Below are 21,529 nucleotides of genomic sequence, written 5' to 3' on the forward strand. Positions count from 1 at the left end.
TACATGTTTAGGAGATATTCCTTGTACCTACAGATAAGCTTTATTATAAGCTTTCTTGTAGGTACAAGTGCCCAAGTGCTGTTTTGTTTACTACCAATTTAAAGCAAAAAAATACAAAGTAAACATTACCTTCTGTGATGTCCACTATCTGGTGATTTTTTTTTTTTTTTTGCCTTACTAAAATTATCTTTTACAAATCCCATACGAGCAAAGAAGCACTCATGGGTCTTGCAGGGAAGAGAAATCAAAGAAACAGCATTTTCTTGTCAATGTTTTAACAGAGCTTAGTCTATCTTTCTCAAGACAGAGCTCCATTAAAAAGTTGACAACTAAATGCTGTTCCTTTGGTTTATTTCCTCTAGAAGTCCCATTAACCTCTTTTTATTTGTATGGATATTCCCTTGTGGATGAGCACTTGAGCATTTACCTCACACATAGAGTGCAATGGCTACCCTTTGGGACTGTTTACAGTTTTCTTTTAAAAAGCAATGTTTGTGAAGTACACAGATGTCTAACCAGCACAAATAGTAATCAGATATAGGTTTTCCATAATCATATAAATGACAAATAATTTATTTTTCTGCAATATTGCTTTTGGCCTATAGTTTGTTTGCATTTTCAACAGTAAGATTATTAAGCAGCTGTAGTAGAATTTTGCAGGTTTGTATCTATAGCTTTTTTTGCAGATATTTGCAGAAGAATGTTTAGGCTGTAAAATCTCAACAACTCTTTGATGTGAACTTACTATGATACCAAGGAGGAAGAGTGGGAGAAATATGTAAAAGTTAAGATCTCACATTTTTGTAAATATTTTACTTTATCTTTTCCTGTGACAACACTGAAGAAATGACACTTTGCTACAATGTAAAGTAGTGAGTGTACAGCCTATATAACAGTGTAAATTTGCTGTCCCCTCAAAATAACTCAACACACAGCCATTAATGTCTAAACCGCTGACAACAAAAGTGAGTACACCCCTAAGGTAAAATGTCCAAAGTGTCAATATTTTGTGTGGCCACAATTATATTCCAGCAGTGCCCTAACTCTCTTGGGCATGGAGTTCACCAGAGCTTCACAGGTTGCCATTGGAGTCCTCTTCCACTCCTCCATGACAACATCACGGAGCTGGTTGATGTTAGAGACCTTGCGCTCCTCCACCTTCCATTTGAGGATGCCCCACAGATGCTCAATAGGGTTTAGGTCTGAAGACATGCTTGGCCAGTCCATCACCTTTACCCTCAGCTTCTTAAGCAAGGCAGTGGTCATCTTAGAGGTGTGTCTGGGGTTGTTATCATGTTGGAATACTGCCCTGCAGCCCAGTCTTCGAAGAAAGGGGATCATGCTCTGCTTCAGTATGTCACAGTACATGTTGGCATTCATGGTTCTCCCAATGAACTGTAGCTCCCCAGTGTCGGCAGCACTCATGCAGCCCCAGACCATAACACTTCCACCACCATGCTTGACTGTAGGCAAGACACACTTGTCTTTGTACTCCTCACCTGGTTGCCGCCACACACACTTGACACAATCTGAACCAAATACATTTATGTTGGTCTCATCAGACCACAGGACATGGATCAAGTAATCCATGTCCTTAGTCTGCTTGTCTTTGTTTGTGGGCTTTCTTGTGCATCATCTTTAGAAGAGGCTTCTTGCTAGGATGACAGCCATGCAGACCAATTTGATGCAGCGTGCGGCGTATGGTCTGATTACTGACAGGCTGACCCCCCACCCCTTCAACCTCTGCAGCAATGCTGGCAGTACTCATAAGTCTATTTCCCAACCTCTGGGTATGATGCTGAGCACATGCAGTCAACTTCTTTGATTGACCATGGCGAGGTCTGTTCTGAGTGTAACCTGTCCTATTAAGCTGCTGTATGGTCTTGGCCACCATGCTGCAGCTCAGTTTCAGGGTCTTGGCAATCTTCTTATAGCCTAGGCCATCTTTACGTAGAGCAACAATTCTTTTTTTCAGATATCCAACAGCCCAGGTCTACTAACACCCCTAGACTCTAACCCGGATTTTCCGCCGGGTCTCCTTTCCCAACCTAACCCATACAAACACACTGATCGCCCTTTATTGCATTGCCTACATAGAGGGAAAATTAAACCTCATCCTACGTTGTGCATGTAACTTGACAATAGGGCTTTGTCACCTTGGTGCTACAAGCAGATTCATAGCTATGTCTCGGACATAACCAAAAGCGACCGATTCTCCAGTTCTTTAACCCCACTTAAACACATATGCTTGAATGACACTAAAACCGAGAGGTCTGTATCATTAGCCTACTCCTGGTTGTGATCCACAGACTTCAGGGAACCACACAAATATAGATTGCTATAGGAAAAAGCACTGAACACCTCATTTAATGATGAGCAATGGTTGAAAGCTTGTACTTTTGCGCATAAGTGCTTCATTAGCACTAAATTGTAAGAAAACTCCTTCAAACTACTAACCCACTGGTATAACACTCCAGATAAATTGCACCGTTGGTTCCCTGGAGTCTCTGATCTCTGCTGGTGCTGTAATATGGAAAAGGGTACCCTGTTGCACATATGGTGGGATTGTCCACTTATACAGACCTTCTAGCGTGAGGTTAAGGAAACGATTGTTCAAATTACGGAAGCAACAATTTCCCTAACTATGGAGAAAAAAAAAAATTTTTTTCAGCTCTTCAGAGATTTTTTTGCCATGGTGTGCCATGTTGAACTTCCAGTGACCAGTATGAGAAGGAAGGGATAACACCAAATTTACACACCTGCTCCCCATTCACACCTGAGACCTTGTAACACTAATGACTCACATGACCCCGGGGGGGGGGGGGGATTGATTAAATGAGCCCAATTTGGACATTTTTACTTAGGGGTGTACTCACTTTTGTTGCCAGCCATTTAGACATGAATGGCTGTGTGTTCAGTTATTTTGAGGGGACAGCAAATTTACACTGTTATATAAGCTGTACAATCACTACTTTACATTGTAGTAAAATGTAATTTCTTCAGTGTTGTCACATGAAAGATATAATAAAATTTTTACAAAAATGTGAGGGGTGTATATATCTATATCTATATCTATATATATCTATATATATATATTTTTATTTTTTATTTTTTATTTATTTATTTTTTTATTATTATATTTACTATGGGGTGTTTATGTGAGAGTACTGGTACTGTTTGTAAGCAGCCTAAAAACCTGTATTATCAAATGTCTAACAGGTACATACATTTTATTTTACCCCCATGCCAGATTTCAAAATACATCACTATCTAAAAATGTGTTCCAATACATTTAAAAGAATGCATTTGTAAGAAAACTGAACAAAATAACAAAAAATATACCGTATGTATAGTGGCACACATTTTAGAATTTTTTCTTTTGTTTCATTTCTTTTTTTGGTTTCTTTCTATTATCTGGTGGATCATGATCAAAAGACGTAACTGGTTTACACAGTTCAGAACATTTGTTGTTTAACAGTAAATTAATTCCACACAACAAGGATGACACAACAAGAACAACAATACACTTTTCTTATATAAAGCAGTGGGGATTACTTACCCTAAGCCTAACTGATGACAAATATTATTGGAAATCTCTACATTCCAGAGATCGAAACATGCTGTATACCATTGATTGACAACTTTGAACTCAACTAAGCCATTTGAACTGCTATTGGATATACGCACTATAAAATAAATAAATAAATAAATAAATCAATAAATAGAAATTTTATTTTTTTACTTGAATGAGAAAAAAAAATACTATTTACATTTTTTCTTACTGCACTTCTAGTTTATTTGCTACTGCCTAGTGCCCAAAGAGTATATGTTTTCATTATAATTCTTTAAAGCTCATGTCTTCCTCTCTAACAGATTTGGACTGGGCATGTAATTTGTTAATTTATAATAAAGTTACTCTAATGCAAACAAATACATGTTGATCGTGTTATCGCAATCATTGTTATCAGCCCGGCCTAACTCACCTCTGTGAACTACAGAAAACCTCTTGCCTATGTTATTAATATTAAAAAGAGAAGAGGGAGAGGTGTTCTGTAATCCTCACAAACTTCCCATCCTAGGGTGACAATGCAGCTCTAGAACAGGAAGCATGTTACTGCAAGGGTGATCATGTCAACTAGCTTATGCCGGTGATAGCCAGCGCTTTATCTGTGTCATGGCGCCAGAGGGCAGTTTTAGGGGCTTACAACCATGCACCACTGTGACTGGCTGCACAACGCTGACATCATCCAGAGCCCACCTGAATGTTAGTAGCTGATTGTGAACTTATGAATGTTCTGAGGATGCCAAGGAGTGCAGCCCAAAAAAGACAGCAATGCATCTGTGTATTATTCTTGGATACAGATACACTTCACAAACCTACCTTTTTATTTATATCTGTAAGAGTCTCTAGTGGTTAAATCTCTGCATTTCAGACCCCAGGTTTGGACACCTGCCATGGCCATTGCAAAAGGATTTCACTGACTTTGTTGGGTATTTATTTGGGAGATATGTTATAGTGAACAAATATATTCATGGTGGGCAGGGACACACAAAACTTCTAAGGTGCCAACAGACATTAGATCATAGCTAGATTTTCTCGGTTGAATCTGCCTATGATTGGATGTCTCTAGAGTGTTTGTAGACAATGATGGACAAGCTCAGGAATGGAGGAAGGTAGTGATGGTACACGCTAGAAAAGCGTGTTCAATAACTATTTAATCCTTGCTGGATCCTCTGTGTATCAGAAATGGGCCACCAGACCACCCAGTAAGCAGATGTTGGGGAAAGAAAGGGGGGGGGGAGATAAAGATCTGCTTTAAGGTGAGAGAGAACATATTCCACAAAACTGTGGTTTTAGTGAGGGAATATCACCTCAGGAAAATTGTACTAATAAAGCCAGTAGGTGGTTAGAAGTCAGAGTCATCAGTTTTGAAATCACTCACAATTAGTTTTTGTTACCAGTACATTTACTAATTTTACTTGGAAAGTCAGCAACAACAGGTTATGTACATTGATGTGCATTGGCACCATAAAAACATTCATCTATTGGCAATATCTTACCACAGTTCTTTTCATCTGACCCATCAGGACAATCATGGTGCCTGTCACAGACGCTCCTTAGTGAAATGCACTCTCCGCTGTTACACTGGAATGATGTTGAATTGCAAGGAGCTGGAATAAAAAACATTTGATGTATATTCACATGCATAAATGAATGTTTTCCAACAGTCCCGTTTTAGAGATGTTGACTTCTGTCAAGTATGAATTGCCATAGATGGATCGAAATTCAATAATTTCAGCAAGGACAGACACATTTCAATCCATCTATGGCCAGCTTTTGTTATTGAACTTTGTCCTATGGATTTTATGAACAAGATTCAATATGGAAGAAGTATCCTCTGTGTTCAATATGCATCAAATTTTACTGTTGCATTTCTATTCCTGTAATATTAAATATATTGTATATTACTTCATAAAATCTAAAGTTGAGATATGGTTCATAAGATTTAAAGCTTGTTTGGCTGTACTTCTCCTGTGGATCACAGGAGTGCAATTCGTTCTGCACTCCTTTGACCAGTTTTCAGCAGACAGCGGGATGAAGCCAGCTTTCGGCTGATGTCACAGAGCTGGTCCAGGCTTGGGAAAGATCGCCTCCATATGGTCAGGATCCGTCCACATGCCTGGAACGGCATCCCTTTTCAGCCTCTCAGCGAGCTGCTCAGAGCCTGAGCCAGCCACTCTCTCCCCCTCCACAGTCTAGTGCTCCAGTGAGTGCTGAAGGGGTAGAGAAGACAGCGGTGACTGACAGTCACCAGCTGTCTGCTCAGGGAGCTCTTAGAACGAAGTGATCTGTGGTGTTTTATTGCTTGGTTTTCAGCCTTAGAGCCAGCTGAAGACAGATGCAGCATCTGAACGTAAGTATGATTCTAGAAAAAAAAAATCCCATACATCTCTTTTGAGGGATAACTTAACTGTAATTTGTCCTTTCTTTTCCCACCTTCATGAACAATCATCTTCAGTGCTGCTTTGGAGATATTCATTGTGCAGCCCTTCCCAGCACTGCACGGTGTTTACAGAAAAAGTCCCAGCTGCGTCCATCTCCTCTGATAATGCACACAGGTCACTCCACTTATTCCTATGGCTGTTCATGTCAGCCCCAAGCCATCCTAAGGAGTGTGGCTCTAGCCACTGAATTAATTAGGGAAGTGGCACTAATATGCAGCAGGAGTTGGGCATGGTTGGGACTTTTTGCTTGAAAGGTTGTGAGGGCCCCACAGTGAAAGTTTTTGGAGCAGAGCTTTATTTAGATAGCTGCCTACCACTCAGGGGGATGAGGTTAAAATTTAAAGGACAACTTCACTAAAAGTGAAGCTGTCGTTTATATTAATTTGCAGAATAGTAATATCTGTATTTAAATCCAGCAACAGATGTTTCACCTCTTGATGACTAAGCCTTTTTCTGACACTTGTAAAAAGAAGTTATATATAATCCGCACATATGGCTCAAGCCTCCACTATATAAATATGGGACGTAGGGTCCAAATACATAGAGCGAGCTGCTGCCCCTAATTACCCACCGTAATAGGAATTAAAATAAAATATTGGGTAATGGTACTGCCTTAATTATTCCTCCTGGCCGATACCATGGTAGTGGTAATATCAAATCACAAACATAATTAGTGAATATTGATAACTAAAACTGTACTTTATATTGTGCTATAAACATATAATCATTATATTAATGTCCAGGTAAACATATCCATTGCAATTAATCATGTGTAAAATTGCAATATGTGCAAATCATAGTGTGCAAATTACAATCTGTGCAAATAATCGCAAATCAATGGCCATAAAAATCATGCAAAATCGCAATAAAGTGCTGGTGCTAAATATCTTGAAAAACAATATCCAAAAAATTGTCTAGAAACTGTATTAAATGTGTCCATAAAAACATTACCATGAGTGATTACCTTAGTATCATTGCTGGACTTTTTGGACCTTATAGTTCCATCCGTGGAGTGACATTAGAGTGATTCAACACAGTAAAAAAGACTCAGTGTTTCAACATGCAGTGAATCCCAGTGTCTCTGCTTGTGCCCCTCCCCCCCACCAGATATTGCACTCCCCAGAGATCCTTCCCCTTTCAACAGGGGTATATCACTTTGGGCAAGTATACCGTTGTTGCTGCCTCCTTCTCATCCACTTTGCTGGTGGATTCCCCTCTCTACATCCTCCAGTTTATATATAAGTATAATGTGTCACAAATGATGAGGGATGCTTCCGCGTTCCACGACTGAAAACCGTAAGTGGTGTAATGACACTAGGCTCTGCCCTATACGTTTCATCACTCTGACATTACCTGGAGCGGTGCCGCTCCAGATGACGTCAGAGTGATGAAAGGCATAGGGCGGAGCCTAGCATCATTACGCCTCTTCTGGTGGAACGCGGAAGCATCCCTCATCGTTTGTGACGGATTAGGAGGTCTAGTACTAGAATTATTACTCTTGCTCTAATCATATGATATGATAATGATATGTGGTTTGAACACTGTTTACATTTGCGGGCACAACTTTTTTTTTCTTGATTATTTTAATTAATTTTTTTTTTTTTTTTACACAGTCCCTTTAAACGTTTAATCACTTTTATTGCTGACAAGAAATGTAAACATCCCTTGTGACAGCAATAGTCACATGTCAGGTATTTTTTTGGAGGGATCTGGGGTCCATAAGACCCCAAATCCCTCCTTTGCACTTAAAAGCATTCAGCTGCAGGCATCACCCCGGTACAACCCCTTGAAGCAGAAGGCTGCATATTTGTATCACGTCTGAGTCAAGGGGTTAATGAGCTTCAAAAATATCACTTCTTTATTATCTTTTGTCTTATGTTTTGTCCTTTGATATGAATTGTGAAGATTCTGAAATGTTTTATATGTACAGAGTTGTATCTACACCTCCCTGTACCAATACATCACAAGGGAAACTTACCTAATAAATATTCACCATTTGAGATGAACACATCCATCCCATCTTACCGTATCAGATTTAATAGATGCCTTATCTTTTAAACTTTAATAAATAATGTTATTCCACTCTATGCAAAAATAATATATCTATATTCGATTTTGGAGTGCCAACTAGGCAATGGCATAATAGTTTAAAGTAGCTTTAGGGCTCTTTCACACGGGCGTTCCGTATGTCCGTTTTTTTATCCCATCCGTTTGCAGATGAAAAATGGACATAATGTATCTCTATGTAAATACGGATGTCAGCGGATGATCATCCGCTGACATCCGTTTTTCGTCCGTTCAGTTCAGTTCAGTTTTTTTGAACGGAAGAGAACCCTATTTTTTCTTCTGTTCAAAAAACGGAACGGACGCAAAAACAGATGTCAGTGGTGTCATCCGCTGACATCCGTATTTACATAGAGATACATTATGTCCGTTTTTCATCCGCAAACGGATGGGATGAAAAACGGACATACGGACCGGATGACACAAGTGTCATCCGTGTCCGTTTCAAAAAAAAAAAAAAGGAACTGATCGGGCATAAAAAACTGAAAGCCCGTGTGAAAGAGCCCTTACTCCTTTTTGTTGAACATGAATATCAGTTTGTTGATAAGATCTTTCACAGTTGTGTTTATGTCCTTTACATCTGTGCTTTTTAATTAAACACATGCTTTGAAATGACAGATGTATTTTAATTTATGTGGTCTAAGATACTTGTTAGCTGGATGTTATCTGTTTGCAAATGTGTTGAAAGGGGATGTCTCATACAAACCTAAGGACTGATTTACGCCTTCTGTCGGAATACTTATATAATAAAAAAATAAAAAAAATAAATGATTAAAGAATAATAAAAAAAAAATTAAAAAAAAAAATATATATATATATACGGGTCCCTCTCAAAAAATTAGCATATTGTGATAAAGTTCATTATTTTCTGTAATGTACTGATAAACATTAGACTTTCATATATTTTAGATTCATTACACACAACTAAAGTAGTGCAAGCCTTTTATTGTTTTAATATTGATGATTTTGGCATACAAAATTACTATCTCAAAAAATTAGCATATTTCATCCGACCAATAAAAAAAAAGTGTTTTTAATACAAAAAAAGTCAACCTTCAAATAATTATGTTCAGTTATGCACTCAATACTTGGTCGGGAATCCTTTTGCAGAAATGACTGCTTCAATGCTGCGTGGCATGGAGGCAATCAGCCTGTGGCACTGCTGAGGTGTTATGGAGGCCCAGGATGCTTCGATAGCAGCCTTGAGCTCATCCAGAGTGTTGGGTCTTGTGTCTCTCAACTTTCTCTTCACAACATCCCACAGATTCTCTATGGGGTTCAGGTCAGGAGAGTTGGCAGGCCAATTGAGCACAGTAATACCATGGTCAGTAAACCATTTACCAGTGGTTTTGACACTGTGAGCAGGTGCCAGGTCGTGCTGAAAAATGAAATCTTCATCTCCATAAAGCTTTACAGCAGATGGAAGAATGAAGTGCTCCAAAATCTCCTGATAGCTAGCTGCATTGACCCTGCCCTTGATAAAACACAGTGGACCAACACCAGCAGCTGACATGGCACCTCAGACCATCACTGACTGTGGGTACTTGACACTGGACTTCAGGCATTTTGGCATTTCCCTCTCCCCAGTCTTCCTCCAGACTCTGGCACCTTGATTTCCGAATGACATGCAAAATTTGCTTTCATCCGAAAAAAGTACTTTGGACCACTGAGCAACAGTCCAGTGCTGCTTCTCTGTAGCCCAGGTCAGGCGATTCTGCCACTGTTTCTGGTTCAAAAGTGGCTTGACCTGGGGAATGCGGCACCTGTAGCCCATTTCCTGCACACGCCTGTACACGGTGGCTCTAGATGTTTCTACTCCAGACTCAGTCCACTGCTTCCGCAGGTCCCCCAAGGTCTGGAATCGGTCCTTCTCCACAATCTTCCTCAGGGTCCGGTCACCTCTTCTCGTTGTGCAGCGTTTTCTGCCACACTTTTTCCTTCCCACAGACTTCCCACTGAGGTGCCTTGATACAGCACTCTGGGAACAGCCTATTCGTTCAGAAATTTCTGTGTCTTACCCTCTTGCTTGAGGGTGTCAATGATAGCCTTCTGGACAGCAGTCAGGTCGGCAGTCTTACCCATGATTGCGGTTTTGAGTAATGAACCAGGCTGGGAGTTTTTAAAAGCCTCAGGAATCTTTTGCAGGTGTTTAGAGTAAATTAGTTGATTCAGATGATTAGGTTAATAGCTCTTTTAGAGAACCTTTTCATGATATGCTAATTTTTTGAGATAGGAATTTTGGTTTTTCATGAGCTGTATGCCAAAATCATCAATATTAAAACAATAAAAGGCTTGCAATACTTCAGTTGTGTGTAATGAGTCTAAAATATATGAAAGTCTAATGTTTATCAGTACATTACAGAAAATAATGAACTTTATCACAATATGCTAATTTTTTTAGAGGGACCTGTATATACAGTACATATATATATATATATATATAAAATATACCATATATACTCGAGTATAAGCTGACTTTTTCAGCATGTTTTTTTATGCTGAAAAAGCCCCCATTGGCTTATACTCGAGTCACGGTCTCACTTACCTTTTCCCTGGTCAGTGCGCATGCGCCGCCGCCGCTCGGGAAAGCCTGTACATGTTCGCCTATTCCCGGGCAGACGGCGCATGCGCGGTGACATGTTGCGGCACCATTTTTAAATGTAAGGCGGAAAGGTAAGTGAGACTCCTTCACAGCCCCTGCATCTCCTCAGGAGATGCAGTGCTGCGGTCATGGTACAGGGGACTCTCCTGTACCATGCCCGCAGCACTGCATCTCCTGTACCATGCCTGTACTATCTGTGCCATGCCTGTACCATCTCCTGTGCCATGCCTGTACCATCTCCTGTGCATGTATAATAAAAAAAGAATAATAATTATATCAGACTATATCATCACTACACAAATTTAACCAAGTTTAGGAAACATACAGTAGCTAGTTGTAAATGTTTGTATGTGTAGGAGTCTATGAAGTATATTGTGCAATATTTTTTTTAAGGCAATGAATGAACTAAGTAGATAAAGTGAAGCAGTATATGAGTTTTGTGGAATGCGAAAGTCAGTGAAACGTTCCAGTGTTAGTGCAATAAATTAATTTCTTATCTTGGAGAGTAGAAACAGGTTAGAACAGTTAGAACACCATTTAGCATATAACAATAGAGCTGAGATGCATTCTTTATTTCTGTGAAGGGGAACCGAACGTACTAGATAAATTGCAGAGGTCCAAGAATAATAGGAAACATATACAGTATACAAAATATTTTGAGGAAAGCGTTGAGGTTACATGGACTGTGTTAAATGTATTATTGTGATTTTGAGTCTTAGAAAAACAGTGAGAGATCCCATCTCAGCTTCAAGTTTTAGATGTGTAAGTCAAAGGAATGTTTGATTTTACCCAAATGCTAGATGTTGGATCAGTAAACGACAATGAGTTAAAGCACAAGTGCTTAGGAAAAGCATCTCAAAAATAATGCATGGATTTGTACGTTTGGAAGAGCTTTAAACACTGGTGATCATATAGGAAATAGGGATGTTGAAGACTTTTTGGATGTCCTTTAAATACTAGTTTTCCTAAAATTAAATCAATGTGGTAGTATAAAATAGGAGATCGTGTTTTTTTAATTTCAGTATTAGGCATGAAATGCATACAAGTATGAGTATCAAAAAATAGAAGAGTGTAATGTTATTCAGACGTCCAACCTCTCAACAATGTTTGCCCTATTACAGGTACCAGACAATGGAAGTTTCGGTCAGTCTATGCAGTTTTTGATAGGAAATATGTTCTGTGAATATACACTATATTACCAAAAGCATTGGGACGCTTGCCTTTACATGTACATGATCTTTAATGGCATCCCAGTCTCAGCGTACAGCCTTCTCAGATGAGTTGAAGCTGTTATAGCTGCAAAAGTGGGACAACATAATATTGAATCCTACGGACTAAGACTGGGATGCCATTAAAGTTAATGTGAGTGTAAAGGCAGGCATCCCAATACTTTTAGTAATATAGTGTATGTTGTTTACCATATCTTGCAGGCTAACACTAGCCACAAAGTGAAAAAGTGAAGTGATATCTCTAGCTTTGCCAACTGCAAGTGTCCTATATGTTATAGTAAGCGGTCCTTGTTTAGCATTCCACATCCCTTATTATAGACATTAACTCAATAAAAATACAGGAGACATAGCTTTTGAGGCACCTTAGACTGAATATAAAATACAGTCCTCCCCTATTTTGGGGGGTACAATACTTTATGAAACTGGTGGGTGACAGGAAAATTATGTGTATTGTGAGGTCTAATTCTGCTCAAATGTGTGCATTTTTACTGGTTGATCTTAAATGTTTGTATTAGAATAAAAGTGATTTTATTTTATATTCAGTCATTAGTGCCTCCTGTATTTTTATTGAGTTAATGCAAGTAACTAAAACTGTAGAGTGCAAAAATCTGATGCAGCTCTTCATAGAAACTGAATTGAACAAGCTTAACTGAACAAGCTGGAGTTATAAGCAGATTGGCTACCATGCACAACTGCACTAGATTTTGCACTCTCCAGTTTTAGTAAATCAACCTCATTGTCTCCCTTGGTCAGAGGTTTATACAGAACAGATTTAGGGCACATTTACATTACTGCATTCATTTTAATGGCCTTAAAATGCACCAAGAAGATGTTTTTTCTTTTTTTTTGTAATAGGGCACATATGGTAGTTCATTACTGTGCATTGTGGTGTGCTGAAATGCACATCTGTTGGCAAGGTGCATTGTGCTGCTATTCAGAATGAAGGGTGCTGCACCAACATGCAGTTATGCAGTGTGATGGTGTACACCAGTCTGAATAAGTAGACTGGCAGAAATGGAAGCCTTCAGGTTAGTACCATTGAAAACCAAAGAGATGTACAGGGAGAAATGTTGCCCGGGACGATTTTTTAAAGTATACATATAAAAAAGAAAAGAGGCACAAAAAGAAAAGAGGGACATAAACTTATTCATAAAAAGCAATCAGGGTTTTTAATAATTAACATGGAAATAAACCTATTTTCTTTGCCCTAAGACACAGCACATCGAAGAGACTCAGTAAAGAGCAGATAAGCCATACCTTTGCTGCAATTAAAGGAGGCAGAGCAGAAGCAGAAAAAAGTTCCCATCTAACAGATTACTTGAGAAAATTTGGGCTACATTCACACAGGGGGCTAGAGAAGACTGGATTTTAGCATCCAGATGGAGCTAAATGCCGCCTCTGAATTCAGCAGCACTGGTCACATACAGACTGGGTAATTAGCAGTAGGGATGATCGAACGGTTCGGGCCGACCATTGGTTCGACCCGAATATTGACTGTTCGAGGTTCGGCCGAATTTAGAACTTTTTGCTGAAAAAGATCGGAATTCGGCAACCAGAACCGACCAAAATGCAATGGGCCAGGAAATGGGCTTTAAAAGCCTGTGATTGGACCAGAACCATTAGTAAAAGCCAATTGAGGGGGCAGGAGAATGTTAGGAATGTGATTGGAGTGACTAGGGGGTCCAGAGGCCAATCATTAGTGAATACGCCCCCCAGTATATAAGATAGCCCCTGCCAAATTTCTACCATTTTAATACAGGGGCATGGAAGAGAGTGGAAGCAGTTCTGTTACTTCTGCTTCAAAGTGTCATTTAGCAATTATTAGTGTGAGGAAAGGGATATCTAGTGTAGTTAGGGTGCTATTTTCCACTTTAGTTAGCTTCAAAAATCAAGTTTCTGTAGGGAAAGTGTTAAGTGCCAGGGTGACCGTAGTGTAGTGTAGGGTGAACTGACACTGACTGCTATGGCAGGGTGACCAAACCCTTCCATTTCAGGGTGACCGCTATAGAGAAAAGATCGTTTTCTCTTATGTGACTTTCAGAGCAGCGATATGGCTTCTCTCCGGTCAGCCTGCTTTTTGCTGCAGGCGTTTATAGGGCTTTTTTGCGGACAAGTTTGGAGTCAGGCATGACATCTGAACTTGTGTATAGGGGTATATATACAGACACATGTATGTATATATACACCTACACATACAGTATATAGGTGTGAAAATAGCAGAACCCTATGCTTGCGTTAATGAAATAATTAACAGGCATTTGGCTCCGCTCCTATCACACCTATATGTGTGTATGTGTATAATACATATAAGTGTGTGTGTATATATACCCCTATATACAAGTTCAGATGTTTTGCCTGCCTCCAAAGACCCCAAAAAAATACCCCCAAAAAACGCCTGCGCCAAAAAAAAAACGCCCAGGTGTGTTATTGCAGGCGTTTTTTGGGGCATTTTTTTGGGGTCTTTGGAGTCAGGCATGACATCTGGACTTGTGTATAGGGGTATATATACACACACACTTATATGTATTATACATATACACACATATAGGTGTGATAGGAGCGGAGCCATATGCCTGTTAATTATTTCATTAGTGCAAGCATAGTGTTCTGCTCTTTTCACACCAATATATGTGTAGGTGTATATATACATATAAGTGTGTGTATATATACCCCTACACAGAAGTTCTGATGTTATGCCTGCCTCCAATAACCCCCCAAAAAAACGCTTGCTACAAAACCGGCAAGGTGTGAAAATAGCGGAGCCATATCCCTGTTCTATAAGTGACCTAATAGAAACAATTTTTTTTTTCTGGTTCTGGACATGCTACAGAGCTGAAACTTCACAGGTACACTTTTTAGACCCCCCAGACACTAAATCCAAAGTCAAAATCAAAAAATCTCATTTTTTTTTTCAATAATTTTTTCAATAATTGGCTCTCTATCAAAAATGACAATTTTTAAGAACTTTTTTTTTTGTGTGATTAATAGTCTCTGGGGCATGTCCCAGAACCCTAGGCATTTATTGGGTTTTAGGGCTTCAAAATGTTTTTTTTTTTTATTACCGAAGTTCGGGTCCCATTGATTTCAATGGGGTTCTGAAATCCGGGCCGAACTTTCTGAAAGTTCTGGTGTTCTGGTCGAACCGAACTTTTGAAAAATTCGATCATCCCTAATTAGCAGTGGCCAGTTTGTGGACCGCCAGAACTGCTGTCCTTGGGTACAAACGGTTGGTCAGAAGCTATATTCACATGAATCCATTTGAATGAGCAGTTACATGTGAACAGCAGGGGTGGTCATTGATTTGTACATGGTACCTATATGGCTTCAGCTGTGGCTGTTTGCACACAATGCGCAAAATGGCCTAAAGTTTATCCGTCAGTAGGAATCCCTGATTCTTGCTGTCGGAGAACCTAATGGTCCATGTCAATGTAGACTTGTTGTGGCTTTAAGAATAGTTTTTATAAGAGAACTATAGAAACTAGCTAACGAAAGAGGGAGCAATGCAGCGCAGTAACCATACATATCTTTCCACCTGACGAAAGGACTGCTGTCCTTGGGTGCAAACAGTTGGTCAGAAGCTATATTCACATGTAACCATTTGAATGAGAAACATGTGAACAACAGGGGTGGTGATTGATTTGTACGTGGTACCTATATGGCTGCAACTGTGGCTGCTTGCACACAATGCGCAAAATGGGCTAAAGTTTATCCGCCAGTAGGAATCCCTGATTCTTGCTGTCGGAGAACCTAATGGTCCATGTCAATGTAGACTTGTTGTGGCTTCAAGAAAAGTTTTTATAACAGAACTATAGAAGCTAGCTAAAGAGAGAGGGAGTAATGCAGCACAGTAATCATACACCTCTTTCCACCTGTCAGTGAGTGTCTGTTAAAATCTGTTTTTGCTGGGAAAAATTGATGCATGATAGCGATGTGTTTCCTCTAGATTCACTCCCTCTGCTCACTTAACCACCACAATTCTTTCACAACAACAATACTTGAAGTCACAATAATAGTCAATTCTATCCTGGGGTGGGCTTAGAGTTCCTCCTCTGGTTTTGAAGCTTTCTGGGTATTGAGAAGAAAGGGGATTTCGGAAATGCAATGATGAGGTGTCTGAAAGTGGACTCAGAGTCCACAGCATTCATAGGGTACATAGCAACTGCAATTTCCACTATGTGTACTGGCCACTCATTTAAGGCAAGGTTTACACTGTTGACATATGATTTTGCTTGACTTCCAGTGCAATTATTTAGTGCAACATAAAAGCAACTTTGATAAGATTTGTATATTCTTTGGGGTCAAATTGCAGTAGAAATGAACCAAAGTTACATAGTTACATAGTTACATAGTAGATGAGGTTGAATAAAGACAATAGTCCATCCAGTTCAACCTGTGTAGGTGTGTGTGGCTGTAATCATCTCACATAGCCCTGAATGTTCTGATCCTTGAGATGTACGTCTAAGAGTCTTTTGGAAGCCACCATACTTCCCGCAGAAACCACCTCTTGTGGTAGACAATTCCACAATCTTGTAGCCCTCACAGTAAAGAACCCCTCACGTTGCCTGAGGTTAAACCGCTTCTCCTCTAATCGCATTGTATGCCCTCGAGTCCTCGTGCAATCCCTTCGATTGAACAGCTTTTTTTCTAAGCTGAGATCCCCATTGAGATATTTGTAAATTGCTATCATGTCCCCCCTCAGGCGTCTCTTCTCCAGGGAGAATAAATCAAGCGATTGCAGACGCTCTTCATAATTAAGGTCCTCCAATCCCCTAATCAGTTTAGTTGCCCTTCTCTGGACTCTCTCCAGCTCCAACATATCCCTCCTGAGGACTGGCGACCAGAACTGGACAGAATACTCCAGATGCGGTCGGACCAGAGTTTTATAAAGTGGAAGGATTATAGTCTTATCTCTGGAATATATCCCTTTCTTTATGCATGCTAATATTCTGCTGGCTTTGGCAGCTGCTGCTTGACATTGCATGCTATTGCCTAATCTATCATCAACCAAGACTCCCAGATCTTTCTCCATTTTTGATTCCCCCAAGGGTTCCCCTCCTAACGTGTATTGTGATTTTATGTTTTTAGACCCCAAGTGCAAAACCTTACACTTCTCCACGTTAAACCTCATTTGCCATGTCGTTGCCCACTCCGTTATTTTGTCCAGGTCATTCTGTAGGATATCTGCTTCATGCTGTGAAGTTATTGCCCTGGCCAATTTTGTGTCATCTGCAAAAACTGATATCGAACTACTGACCCCGACCTCAATGCTGTTTATGAATAAATTGAACAAGGTTGGTCCCAGGACTGAGCCTTGGGGGACCCCGCTTACTACCTCAAAGTAGTACTGAAACCTTTTTAAAAATTGTTTCTCGCTGATGCGCATTGGCATCATTGAAAACAATGTAGCTTTGCTTGTTATGTAATTTCTGTGAGCCACATTTGAAATCGCACTAGTGTGAACCAGATCTAAATGAATGTGCTGCATTAACATTAACACAGGCAGCACACAATACGGAGGTGCCTTAATACAAAAGCATTAAGATAATAGAGTGGACAGTTTGGCTGTTTGGGCATTTGTCAAAATACCAGACTTTTTACTTGTTTGTCATCATGTATGGTTTTGATAGAAATACCCCTATACATGGGAGGTTCCTTGCTTTTAACAATTGCTAGTAAGGTGGGGGGTCCCAGCACCCGTCACATCCTTAGAAACCAGTAAAATCACCCATCCCAGTTAATTTACTAACTAGGTATGCTGGTCATGTAAACAACAGGGACGGGTTGGCATGACATCACAGACCAAATATGGCCACATGGCTATATTTAGGACTTGGCAGCACCTGGGAGACCCCACTGCTTTTTTTACTTTAGGGTCAGAGCCCAGTAGATGTATCTGTTTATTAGTGAGATTTGGTACTTTCCACAGGCAATGGACTGCATTCATTGTGATTTATGTGGATCTGTATAATTGGATGATATAATTGATGATGGATGTACTATCCTAAGTGTGTATTACTTTTCACTTTTTTTGTGTGAATGAATAGGGGTACTATGTATTCCTTACTTTCACACCAGCATGAAGAGCCTTACAACTCATTAACGTGAAGACAAGACATGGGGTCCCCTGGCAAGGCAACCCCCATGTTGAGGGCATGTGACCTTGTATGGTTCAGGAGATGGAAGGTTGCACACTCACCCCCCCCCCCTTTACCTGGTCCTCTAAACTGCATGCTTGGATGACAGTCTCACATTAATTTTTTGGTGTGGGGGAGCCCTGTGCCTTTTTTTGTGTGGTGGTCCCCCATTAAAATCTACATCAGCCTCTAATATAGAGCAGAGGGCTTGTAAAGATGGAGGAAATTGACAGCCATTTGTTTACAAATGGAAGGAAGGCAGCTAAAGCTGTCATTTGCCGGCAATTTAACCATTTCAATAACTGACACTTTTACCCCCTTCCTCCATGGCCAATTTTCAGCTTTCAGTGCTGTCAGACTTTGAATGAAATATGCGTAGTCATTTTTTCACACAAATAAAACTTTCTTTTGGTGGTATTAAGGCTACGTTTCCACTAATGCGCCTACAAAGTTGCGCAATTTCAAGTGCGACTTTGTACTGCGACTTGTTTGCGACTTTACAACGACTTCTAGAGGAACTTCAGTGTGACTACCTTCTATGAGGGACAAGTCGCACTGAAGTCGTCCAAAAGTAGTGCAAAAACCTTTTCTGAAGTCGCTGCGTCTTGAGTCGTAACAGTTAGAACGGTCCTGATTGAAATGAATAGGTTTTGACTTGTCATGCGACTTGACATGTGTCAAGACGCACAACAAGTCACACTAGTTGAAACTGGGCCTTATTGATCGCTGCTGGGTTTTTTGGGGTTTTTTTTCTAAATAAACAAAAAAAAGTCTGAAAATTTTGAAACAAAGTGTGTTTTTCTTTGTTTCTGTTATAACATTTTTCAAATAAATAATCATTCTTCAAAAATGTAGGCCAAAATGTATACTGCTACATTTCTTTGGTGAAAATAATCCAAATCAGCGTATATGTTTTAGTCTATAGGAAAGTTATAGTCCACAAACTATGATATATATTTCTGAAAATTGATCAATCCTGATGTACTGATGGCCTATCTCATTTCTAGATGCCAGAAAATGTCAGGACAATAAAATATCCCCCAAATGACCATTTTTGGAAAGTAGACAGTCAAAGGTATTTAGTAAGAGGTATGGTGAGTTTTTTGAACTTGCAATATTTTGTCACAGTTATTTAGAAAATTAGGAAACGAAAATACGTTTTTTTCACATTTACATTTTTATTGTTTTTTACATACTGTCACCAGTGAAGTACAGCATCGTCTTATAACTGGTGTGGCAGTGATCAGGGATACTGACTGGTGACAATATGTATAAAAACAAAAATAATATTTTATTTTCCTTTTTTACATTTTGTTTTTACATACAGCAACCAGAGCAATATAGTGTTACCATATTAACCAAGTACTACTCTGGGGAGTTGACCAGGTCTTTTTTTTTTTTTACACACTATTACTGCTTATAACAATGAATTTAACTGTTAAAACAACCATTTTTTTTTTCTGAAAGAAAACTATTCATTCAGTGTTTACTGTTGTAATTCTCTGTGATTGACCACAGCTAATCACATGGTAAAAATGGGCTGTGATTGGCCCTGTCTGTACCATGTGATCACTGCGATCAATCACAGAGATCATCATATAGTACATAATGAATAGCATGAATTAAAGACATTCATTGTGTACAATTGCCATATAATCTGCTGTGATTGGTCACAGCAATCACATGGTACCTGCAGCAGACTGGTATAGTGATCTGTCGTAGGCTGTGATCCTGGGAGGACATCGCAAGATGTCATCCTAAGATAGCAGGGCTCGGCTGTCATTTTATAATAGGCCAAGCGAGAAGCAGTTAAACTGCACGTTTTTTTTTTTTGTACATATCAGTTTTGCTGTAGTACATTTTATATATTGTACAGAAGTGCCACTTCATGGGCAGGCTAAGGCCCCCCCAGGCATGTTATTAAAATTAATTTTGCATTTTTATTTTTCCTTTAAAGTATTCATAAAATTGCTGCTGCCCACGTAATGAAATTTAAAAAAAAACACATTTTGCTTCGGTACATTCGGTACTTATTCCCCAGAGCAGTGCCTAGTCCCCAAACTAGCAGTGCCTAGTCCCCAAAGTCATTTGTTTATTAAGCCTAGAAAATGAGCATTGCTGTTTCCTAACATTTGGCTCCTATTGACTTTAATGGAGTTCAGATTTAGTACTTGAACTTTACTTATGTTCTGTGAACCCACCTCGAACTTAAACCCAGGTACACTGAGCTCCTCTCTAGTCACAGGTAACATGATATAGAGTAGTGGGTAGCCAAAGAATATTCTCATAGCAACTAAGGCTCAAGAAAAACACTAAAAACCTTAACTGATAAATAATAAAAAGTCTGAATAAAGAGCACCTGTCACATACTCTGTGCCCTGCTTTGATTAATGTCTGTATGATGACTGGACTAAGAGGCAAATGCCTTTTCCCAGGTCCACAACCCCCAAACCCCAACATATCCTTTTTGCCTCTTAGTCCAGTCATCCTCTATAATCAGTAAGCTCAAACACAGTGCTGGGTTGAGATAGGACTCAGGTAAGTACAGTAATTAAGGGGGCTAGGGGGAACCTGATCATGGAAGTTTTTTTTTTTTTTTTTTTTTTTTTTTACCTTAATATAGAGAATGCATGAAAGTGATTGTACACCTTTTATTTTTTATTTTATTTTTTTCAAAATATTTTTTTTCTTTTTTAAGATTTATCTGTTCTTTTTAATGGCTTTGCAAGGAGTAGCCTCAATGACCCTCTTTTTAGGTCCTTCATCGGCGCTCCTGGTTCCTCCCTCCGCTGTTTGCCCATCATAACAAGAAATAGAAACACAGAGTGCGGCTTGGCCCCACCCCTGGTCCCTCCTCACTGACTGTGATTGACAGCAGCAGTAGCAGCCCTATGAGCCTATGAGGAGGGAGAGAGCCAAGAGAGCCACTCTTGTGCTCATTGCTGGATCGAGATTGGGCTCAGGTAAATATTAGTGGTTGGGAAGGGGAGCTGCACTCAGGAGGTGTTTTTAACTTAACACAGAGAATGCATACAGGTAAAAACCCTTCAGCCTTTAGAACCACTTTAGAGTAAAAAACCTTAATGTCTTTACCACTTTAATGCTGGCTCACACCCCTATGCTTTTCATTAGTATTTAACAGTAATGCTCCCGTTACATTAGAGATAAGGAATTTTCAGTTGCATTTGTGTTCATTGTAGAATGCCACAGAGGGACTCTTCACCCCTTTATTCCAGGCTCTATGCATATATGGGATATGTGAGTTTTTAATCAGCTTGCCATTCTACATTACATAATTTTACAGTCTGCATTTAGAGGTGCCTCTGTATTTCTTTTTTCGTTCATTGTAGAATGCCTTGTTACATTGATTATCAGTGGGATAACCAATGTAAAGGGGCCCATTGGCAGTCGATGGAAGAAGTGCTGCACTGACTAATGATGCCAATATTTTGTTTTTTTGTGTGAAGCTGGAGTTGTAACTATATGGCCACTGT

General features: G+C 39.6%; 1 protein-coding gene across 1 annotated transcript in view; it reads right to left on the minus strand.

The window, feature by feature from the left end:
- TMPRSS15 (transmembrane serine protease 15) overlaps positions 1–21,529 on the minus strand; it is a gene marked incomplete at its 5' end in the record, with an annotated part of 640,117 nt that overhangs the window by 221,557 nt on the left and 397,031 nt on the right. Inside the window, 2 exon segments of the mRNA XM_082246136.1 lie at positions 3,560–3,686; positions 5,062–5,172. Coding sequence (XP_082102262.1) covers positions 3,560–3,686; positions 5,062–5,172 — 238 coding nt within the window.

This window comes from Pelophylax lessonae, assembly GCF_965119305.1.
Source record: "Pelophylax lessonae genome assembly, chromosome: 2".
NCBI lineage: Eukaryota > Metazoa > Chordata > Amphibia > Anura > Ranidae > Pelophylax > Pelophylax lessonae.